A 10,269-nucleotide genomic window follows, 5' to 3' on the forward strand; every position below is an offset into this window, starting at 1 on the left:
TTCAATTTTTCTTTCAAATACTCGTTTTCCCTTTCAACTAAATTTAACCTCTCGACAACCAAAATTCATAATAAATTTCTATGAAATTCAAAGAAATTTACTGTGAATTTAGGTCAAATTCCCTGTATAAGGGCATCTATTTTCACTTTGAGAGGAGCTCAACAAGGCAGAGAGGGACGGGCTTATAAACTGGTGTGAGCGCCCTTCGGTTGGCGAGGTGGGACTAAACACTGGCCGCAACTAGGACCAGCCCTTTAGTCCCGGTTTGTGGTATGAACCGGGACTAAAGGGTGGTGGGCCAGGAGCGTGGCCCATTAGTCTCGGTTTGTCCCACCAACCAGGACCAAAGGGGCCGGACGAACCGGGACCAATGCCCCCACGAGGCCCGGCAGGCCCCTGGCCGCACGAACCGGGACCAATGCTCGCATTAGTCCCTGTTCGTGACTGAACCGGGACTAATGTGAATATTGCCCTGTGACCAAAGCCCAGTTTTCTACTAGTGTTGGTCCAAACATTATAGTGGGGCATGAAACCGGACTTAAACAGGTGGACGTGAATGGTTCTTGACGTAGAGTAATTGTGATCATTCTTACAGACTAAACATGGACAAGGCATAAAACCATCCGCCCGCTTGTTTGCCTCAGCCGCAAGCAGAAAAGTTTGCACGCCATTAATGAACTCGGGAGAGCATCGGTCATCGTACATCCATTGTCGGCTCATCTTCATTACACAACACCGAATAGACCAAATTAATACAAGTTCATACAAAAACTTCATACATAAACTTCATACATAAAGTTCATACAAGACTTAAATGCAATAAACAAATAACTCTCTAACTAAAGAATTTAAATGCAACAACAAATGCGATCAAGATCGCAACTAAGGTAACAATTCATCCAACAGCATAATGATACCAAGCCTCACTATCAATGGCATATTTTCTAATCTTTCTAATCTTCAAGCGCATTTTCTCCATCTTGATCTTGTGATCATCGACGACATCGGCAACATGCAACTCCAATTCCATCTTCTCCCCGTCAATTCTTTTCAATTTTTCTTTCAAATACTCGTTTTCCCTTTCAACTAAATTTAACCTCTCGACAACCAAAATTCATAATAAATTTCTATGAAATTCAAAGAAATTTACTGTGAATTTAGGTCAAATTCCCTGTATAAGGGCATCTATTTTCACTTTGAGAGGAGCTCAACAAGGCAGAGAGGGACGGGCTTATAAACTGGTGTGAGCGCCCTTCGGTTGGCGAGGTGGGACTAAACACTGGCCGCAACTAGGACCAGCCCTTTAGTCCCGGTTTGTGGTATGAACCGGGACTAAAGGGTGGTGGGCCAGGAGCGTGGCCCATTAGTCCCGGTTTGTCCCACCAACCAGGACCAAAGGGGCCGGACGAACCGGGACCAATTCCCCCACGAGGCCCGGCAGGCCCCTGGCCGCACGAACCGGGACCAATGCTCGCATTAGTCCCTGTTCGTGACTGAACCGGGACTAATGTGAATATTGCCCTGTGACCAAAGCCCAGTTTTCTACTAGTGTTGGTCCAAACATTATAGTGGGGCATGAAACCGGACTTAAACAGGTGGACGTGAATGGTTCTTGACGTAGAGTAATTGTGATCATTCTTACAGACTAAACATGGACAAGGCATAAAACCATCCGCCCGCTTGTTTGCCTCAGCCGCAAGCAGAAAAGTTTGCACGCCATTAATGAACTCGGGAGAGCATCGGTCATCGTACATCCATTGTCGGCTCATCTTCATTACACAACACCGAATAGACCAAATTAATACAAGTTCATACATAAACTTCATACATAAAGTTCATACAAGACTTAAATGCAACAAACAAATAACTCTCTAACTAAAGAATTTAAATGCAACAACAAATGCGATCAAGATCGCAACTAAGGTAACAATTCATCCAACAGCATAATGATACCAAGCCTCACTATCAATGGCATATTTTCTAATCTTTCTAATCTTCAAGCGCATTTTCTCCATCTTGATCTTGTGATCATCGACGACCTCGGCAACATGCAACTCCAATTCCATCTTCTCCCCGTCAATTCTTTTCAATTTTTCTTTCAAATCCTCGTTTTCTCTTTCAACTAAATTTAACCTCTCGACAATAGGGTCGGTTGGAATTTCCGGTTCACAAACCTCCTAGACAAAAATATCTATGTCAACTTGATGGGCATAATTTGTCATAAACACGAAATGCAACAACTAGTTTTAAAAGAGAATATACCACATCCGAATCATAACAAGGACGAGGGCCGACGGGGACGGATATCAAAACCATGGCACTATGTATAACAAACAACGTACGGGTAAGATAATTATACGAGTAACTATATATCCAAATCACACAAACATCAATTTGGTAATGTAAAACATTCATGAACAAGAGGCTCACCACAAGGTGGTGCCGGCGACGGAACGGTGCGGGCGATCGACTGTGGTTACGACGGAGATTTAGAAGGCACTAAGTAAACCACACCTACATATGCAAACTAAGTGTTAGTTTTGACCACAAATTGCATATAAATCAAATACTAGCACATATATTTTCTACCAAATTACTAAACTCATAAATTAATCACTATACAAAGCATTGCAAGAGCTAATCTAGCAATGAGAGATGAAAGGACAAAGTTGCTAACCTTTGTGATCATTTGAATGGATGGGGGCCTTCAAATCTTGACAAATTTTGGGAAAAATGTGTGATGAGCTCGAGAGGAAGAGGGGAAGAACAGAGAGGAGAGGGGAAAGGGGAAGAACAGAGCGAGCTCGGGTGGATGAAGGGTTTATGTAGGACGACCTTTAGCACCGGTTCGTTCCATGAACCGGTACTAAAGGTGTTGGAGGGGCCCCGGACTGACAACATCCTGCCACCACTCACTTTAGTACCGGTCCGTGGCACGAACCGGTGCTAAAGGTCGGCCACGAACCGGTAGTAATGAAAGCGGCTGGCTAGCCGTTGGAACCGGCACTAATGCACACATTAGTGTCGGCTCAAAAGCAAACCGGCACAAATGTGCTTGACATTTGACCCTTTTTCTACTAGTGGAAACCTGGATGCTCATATTGGCTCCTACATACTCTACAAACATCTTTATCGGTCGAACCGTAATGACAACATACATTATTCCCTTTGTCATCGGTATGTTACCTGTCCGAGATTCGATCATCGTTATCCACATAGCTAGGTCAATCTCGTTACCGGCAAGTATCTTTACTCATTCCGTAATACATTATCTTATAACTAACTCATTAGCCACTTCGCTTGCAAGGCTTCTTATGATGTGCATTACCGAGAGGGCCCAGAGATAGCTCTCCGATACTCGGAGTGACAAATCCTAATCTCGATCTATGCCAACCCAACAAACACCTTCGGAGATACCTGTAGAGCATCTTTATAATCACCCAGTTATGTTGTGATGTTTGATAGCACACAAGGCATTCCTCCGGTATTCGGATGTTGCATAATCTCATAGTCGAAGGAATATGTATTTGACATGAAGAAAGCAATAGGAGTAAAACTGAACGGTCAATATGCTAAGCTAATGGACGGGTCTTGTCCATCACATCATTCTCCTAATGATGTGATCTCGTTCATCAAATCACAACACATGTCTATGGTTAGGAAACTTAACCATCTTTGATTGACGAGCTAGTCTAGTAGAGGCTTACTAGGGACACGGTGTTTTTGTCTATGTATCCACACATGTATCAAGTTTCGGGTTAATACATTCTAGCATGAGTAATAAACATTTATCATGATATAAGAAAATATAAAATAACAACTTTATTATTGCCTCTAGGTCATATTTTCTTCACTTACATATAGCTAAAGTGCATAAAAATTATATTTGCATCTAATACCGACCATGTTATCCCCCTCGTATTCTTTTCATAAACACACTAACTCCGCGCACACATGAAAACATCCATCCACGCCCATCGACAAAACAAAACGCACATGCATAGACACACACTCACACGCATAGACACACACGGACAATAGACTTGCGCACACAAATGTTACACATCTTCTTGCTCAATTGATCAAGCCTTGTATATGGATGCACCAACCCAAAAGTATCAACCAATGTTTTCGCCGGACAATAAACGTTTAGTGGAAAAAAATAACTGAGCCTAACTTTATTTTCAGGCGACTATGCAATAGCTAAAGCGTCAATAAATTCTACCTGTTATAACTACCCAAATCTACATGAAGGTCTTAATTGTTCGAGCTAAGTGTCAGTGGAAGAAACTTACATAGAATATATATGAAATTATCAGCTGTGTTGTGCAAAATGCAAGGGACCATAATACGATAATCATTTAGAATCAAAGAGCTTTATTGAAAAAATTAGCATAATTTTTGACAGGTAGGGGATGTCCAGCTAGGTGTGGGGATTTTTTCGTGCTTTCCGCTCTATGTTTGACATCCGCAACATCTTAAGCAGGATTGAGGTTTGTTGCACGTGAATTAGGTAGTTATGGTAGAGTTCACCATCAGCTTTTTTGGATAGGCTGCCCCGCGTGTGTGTGTGTTGCTGCACATGTGTTTAAACTATTGTTGTCGCAATGTATAAAGCTCTTTCCTCTCTATGTTTGACGATCCACAACATCTCAAGCAGGTTTGAGGTTTGTTGCGCGTTAATTAGGTAGCTATATGGTAGAAATCACCATACGCTAACTTTTGGATGAGGCTGCCCCGCGTGTGTGTGTGCCGCTGCACATGTGTTGACAGAAATTACAACATTGTCGTGTCAATATATAAAGTCCCCCCCCCCCCCCCCCCCCCAACCACACACACACACATAAAAAATGAATAAAAAAATAAAGTATGATATTTTTTCCATGAGCCACAACTTTTCATATTTCCAAAACCAAAGGTAATACTTATATAATTTACAACCCATGCAAGATTCTGAATATCTTTAGTTTCAAAATATTTTTTGGTGTGATTTTGTCCTTCAATAGTAAACCGGCATGGGTTAAGTAGACGACTAAATGGACCACGTCGACTATTCACAGGGGCTTGTCATGTTTGTATTGGCATCCTTGACATTCTTGAGGTGCACCGGGCTCTCTCCATCCTAGAGGCACACCTCACGGCCCTCATTATTGTCGCGGTTCACACAACTATTATGATGTAGATGTAAATATAACTATTATGATGTAGATGTAAATATAACTAACTTTTGCATCTCTGAGGCCCCAAAACCCATCTCCAACAGATGATGTAGATGAAAAAAAATACATCTCTGTCTTCCGGAGATGCAAAATACAACACCTTGAGATGCAAATTAGCATCTCCACCTGCAGAAGATGTAAAACGGCAGGTCGCGCGCCAACTGCAAACTGCCGTTTAACATTTGCATCTCCGAGGCCCCAAAACCCACCTCCAACTTGTAGGTCGCGTTGATCTAGGATCACCATGCCCCTCACCCCTAAACTCCACATGTATGCCGTGGCGAAGGTCGGCTCACATGCACTGCATCGACCGGCACGCGAGGGCTCCTCCGCTCCTCCAGTTGATCAAGCCCACGCATCGACTTGCCTTGATCCCATCCCGCACCTCCGGTTGATCCAGTCGAGGCATTGAGCGACGTAGACCGGCCATCGGGACTGGATTGATTGGATGTTGTTACTCCACTACGCCAGGAATCGGGACTGGATGGATGGACACGGTCGCTCCTCTCTGTATGCCTCGCATCTAGTGGATCCCCTTTAGCGAAGCCCAGCTCCGCTGGAATGGGCAGGCAGCTGGCCGACGGCCTAGTGCACCAGAGGCCTTCGTTTCGGCCTCTGGAGCAATAGCTCACAGGACAGCTGGGCCATGTTTCACACAGGATCTAACAGCCAGGAATGTCTAGATCGTGTAAACAAACGGCCGAAAATGCAAATTATTGAGAGATCTCGGTTTACACTCAGTTTTACTATCTTTAATAGAAGATTTCGTAATTGTGTTAAGATTGTATTAGGTCCAATTTAATATCACAAAATGTAGCCTCAGACTAACAAGATTTTAAAAAAAATTAGGGGGTTAGATATAAAGGAATGATGGGGTACAAACGTGCGTGCGACGGTGCTTGCGCCGATCGATCGGCCAAGTGGCCTGCGCACGGTCATGTGCAAGATGCATTCAGCTATGCAGCTGACAACATGGGCATGCATGTGGATGATCGAAGCGTGGGCCTGCGCCCCGTGGTAACATGGTTTCTTTTTTATACATAGTACATACGCAAACGCTCATACATACGCGCATACAATCATCTCTATGAACGAACACATGCACATCCTACCGTCATGAGCACCTTCGAGAGACTGAGCCGACATGCCATCTTGAGATATACGAAGTCACCATAGGCTCCTCTTCGTGGACGGGAACGTCTTCTTCCACTGAAAGCGCAACGCCGAAAATATATTGAAAATAAATCCAGGATTAATGCGAGAACTGTGCATTTTATCTTGAGAAAGAGTGATCGATTCAGTAGTAATCTAATCGAAACTCTAGATATAAATGGCGTCTTGTATCTTAATCAATTGTCCTTTTTCGAACTGTTGTATGTATCTTATTATTCTCGAGAAAGAGGGGTTAGTTGGTAACAACCCAATCGGATCGGTATCAGATTTAAAACGGAAACACATCCCTAATACTAAGCACATGTACCATGAAAAAAGATGGACGCCGATAACTGCCACATGTGTGGGCGTTAAGGGATCTGACCACACATTAGGCAGTTGCCATGATTTCAAAACTTTAGGAGTTGCCACCTACTAACACTAGGCAGTTGCCCATGTAGCACTACAAAAAAAGGCATGGCAAAAAAACATGTTCGGGTAAAAGAGAGAGTTGCCATGTGCTCACAAGCACGCTAGGGCAGTTGCCATGTAAAAAGAAAAAGTTGCCATCTGCTTACGTGCACGCTAGGGCAGTTTGCCATGTACCATACAAAACATATGGCAACTGACATGTTCAGGTAAACAAAAAGAGAGAGTTGACATCTGCTTGCAATCACACTAGGGCAGTTGCCAGGTACACTGCAAAACGCATGCCAACTGGCAGCTTAGGTGTGGGAGAGGAGGCGGGCGTGTGGGCGAGATGGCAAACGCCCACACACCAGCCCTTGTACGTGACTGAAAACTGGTGTGTGGGCGAACTGCTAAACGCCCACACTCCGGCCCCTCCGTGTGGTAAAACAGATGTGTGGGCGACCTCTCTCACACACCACACACGCGAGTTGTCCTACGTGGCATACAAAATTAGCTAATTCGTGCCAAGATTCGTGCAGAAGTTACTGGACGGTGATGGAGGCGTGTGGGTGAGTTGACTAATGCCCATACGTGTGGACGTTACACTTTTCGAAAAAGATATATAGATGGAGATAATCACGTCGCGCGTGGGGAAATAAAAATCTCTTTAGCTGTGCGTAGGTCGTAGGTATGCGATGGAGACTCGTGGCAGAGCAACGCATTTCTGTGTATGTCGTAGGTACGTCGTAAGTTTGCAGCAATGTTATATACACAACACATGCAGTTTTTCTGTGTACATTTTTTGAAGAAAATTATTGTGTGCGAATAGCAAAGAGAAGTCACATCACCATTTGAATGGGCTCCACCACGTGACCGCATGCAACATCCACGACATGACCTGATGCACATGGAGCAGTGCAGGTGGACCAGCGTACCGAAACTAAAGAGGAAGAGACGACCTATGCAGACAATCAGACGGATTAAAATAGCTGAATCGGACGCGCGCGCTGCGACCGGCCGAATTTTCGGCCGGTGCGCCGGCGCCTAGCAGTCGGCTTTTTCGAACTGTTGTATGTATCTTATTATTCTCGAGAAAGAGGGGTTAGTTGGTAACAACCCAATCTGATCAGTATCAGATTTAAAACGGAAACACATCCCTAATACTCAGCACATGTACCATGAAAAACGATATATAGATTTAGATACTCGCGTCGCGCGTGAGGAAATAAAAATCACTTTAGCTGTGCGTACGTAGGTATGCGATGGAGACTCGTGGCAGACGAAAGCGCGCCGCCGCCCCTAGGGACCGGCTGAGCAGCTCCGGTCCCGTCAGGCGGTGCAGACGAGCGCCCTGTCTCGGCGGTGGCGCCACCTCTGGCGCGCCGTCCCATGCATCAACATCGACAGCGACGACTTCCCCATCCAGATCGTTGAGCATTCGGAGCCGGAGTCCTCAGAGCAAGATGATGACCGGAACTCAGAGGCCGATTGGTGCGTCCGAGATTAACGTTTGTTTGAGGCAGAGGAGGACGCGCTGGCCAAGCTGGCGGATTTCGCTGACAATCTCTTGTTCCACCATTGTCTCTCTGGCGAGGCCTTGGACACCCTGCGGCTGCGCATCCACCGTCAAGATGACGGACGTCGGCACGGCAGCAACGACAAGGATATGATCAGCAGGTGGATTCGCCGCGGCCTGAGGCTGTCACCGGCGGCCATCGACATCACCATCGACGGTGTCCCGATGAGGCAACCCTCCTATTTCTCCAACGCGGGCGCCTGCTTTCGGCGCCTCGCCAAGCTCCGCATCGACAACGTTCTCCTCAGCCGAAACATCGAGCATCTCTTCGGCACCGACAGCCTCCCCGCACTGCGAGACCTGGAGATCAGGAACAGCGGCCTCGGGTACATCGTGTCCGACACGCTCAGGAACCTCACCGTCGTCTACGACTCCCCAGTGATTGCACACAGATGCGACGTGTTTGGCCACATCGCCGCTCCTGGCCTGGTGTCGCTGCGGCTCGAGTTCCCGCTCGCCCGTCTCGCCAACTTGGACATCACCATAGGGGAGCTACCTTGTCTTGCCAAAGCATCCATCCGCCTACTCGACGAGACTCCTCAGCCTTTGTACTGGGACAGCCACGACAAAGACAAACCAGACACTACACGTCTGGTGATCACCAATCTATGCGACCTCCTCGGCTCTCTATGCAATGTCACCAGCTTGCACCTCTCTGGTTTCCAGGAAATGGCACGTACGCATGCGGTGCTTCTGCAGGCCGTGCTGGATGAACCCTGCTGCGTGTTCCCCGACCTCAAAAGCTTGGTCCTGGACGACTGTAACCTTGGCGACGGACTGCAAACTCTCTGGCGTTTTCTACACAAGACTCCTGCCCTCGAGCGGCTTGCTCTCAAAAGTTGCAAGGTATGGTAGCTCCTTCAAATTGCTCATGACACACGAAATAATAATACACAGTTGCGAGATTCAAAATAGGATTATCTGTCAAGTGTCAGCAGTGCTATTTTTCACGTCTTTTTCTGAAAGAGGGTTTGTTGAACCATGATCCCAACTGGTTCCTGCGTATTAACACGCACAACATATGCAGAATAAGTGGGATGACAGTTAAGTGCACACAAATTCAAAGTTTATCCAAAATTACATTTTAAGGGAAAATTTAGTTTTTTTTTCAACCGGAGCATAAAATCAACCATTTCGCATGGACTTTTGCACGCATATAAAAGGCACGAACATGTATGGTGTCAAAAAAAATCATAATCTTTTGAATTTTAAATGACCTTTCATGGATATTTAATTAGGTATGCTAGCTAGGTGGACTTAGAAATAGTACAGTGGTTCGGCAAATGATATTTTTTTTCAATGAAATATCCAAATATGATACCCCATTCATTTTTATTTACTCCGCATATTAGTTTTGACTGAATTCAAATTTATAAAGTTTAACCAAGCTGATCAAAAAATATGAACATTAACAATAAACAAATCTATATGATGTGAAATAAATAAAAACAGAGATAGTTACTTTGTTTTATATTGAATTAATTCAGAGTTAATATGTTTGCTAACTAGTTTCATCGGTGTGCGCATGCAGTGGCAAGATGTTCCATATGCTCGGGAGAGTGATGAAGAGCAAGATTTGGAGACCGCGACAATGGCAATGAACCTCAAGTTGGTGCAAATCCTTCATGGAAATAACAAGCTGAGGTCCAAGATAAAACGGAAGCTACCGCAGGCTACAATCACCAAATGAAGATAGAGAAAGTGGACTTGGTCTGTGTTTTTTTAAAATGTCATCGGGACCTAGCTGTTAATCAAATGAACCTTCCTGGACACCATGACGGATTGCATACTTGAATATCATACACACACACGCACGCTTCTGGCTTGGTGTGTGGCTCCCTTCCCTTTAATGAACTCATGATAACAATCTCTTTTCTTTCGAAACAACAATTAGAGCTAATATCACCAGGA

The 10,269-nt window shown here is 45.0% G+C and overlaps 1 protein-coding gene across 1 annotated transcript; it reads left to right on the forward strand.

Annotated features, from left to right (window-relative positions):
• The first annotated feature begins 8,044 nt into the window (after positions 1 to 8,044).
• On the forward strand, positions 8,045 to 10,048 carry LOC120976122 (MEIOTIC F-BOX protein MOF-like). Its single transcript, XM_040402949.1, has 3 exons — positions 8,045 to 8,105; positions 8,306 to 9,204; positions 9,890 to 10,048. Exons 1-3 carry the CDS (start codon positions 8,045 to 8,047, stop codon positions 10,046 to 10,048), a joined length of 1,119 nt encoding a protein of 372 aa, XP_040258883.1.
• Positions 10,049 to 10,269: the final 221 nt, after the last annotated feature.

Source organism: Aegilops tauschii, chromosome 3 (assembly GCF_002575655.3).
Source record: "Aegilops tauschii subsp. strangulata cultivar AL8/78 chromosome 3, Aet v6.0, whole genome shotgun sequence".
Lineage (NCBI taxonomy): Eukaryota > Viridiplantae > Streptophyta > Magnoliopsida > Poales > Poaceae > Aegilops > Aegilops tauschii.

Bases quoted from the DNA above. Each gene is read 5' to 3' on its own strand.
- LOC120976122 (XM_040402949.1), top strand. From the start codon at position 8,045: ATGGAGACTCGTGGCAGACGAAAGCGCGCCGCCGCCCCTAGGGACCGG. The intron at 8,106-8,305 runs GTCCCGTCAGGC...TGTTTGAGGCAG, and splicing joins GGACCGGCTGAGCAGCTCCG to AGGAGGACGCGCTGGCCAAG. The intron at 9,205-9,889 runs GTATGGTAGCTC...GTGCGCATGCAG, and splicing joins TTGCTCTCAAAAGTTGCAAG to TGGCAAGATGTTCCATATGC.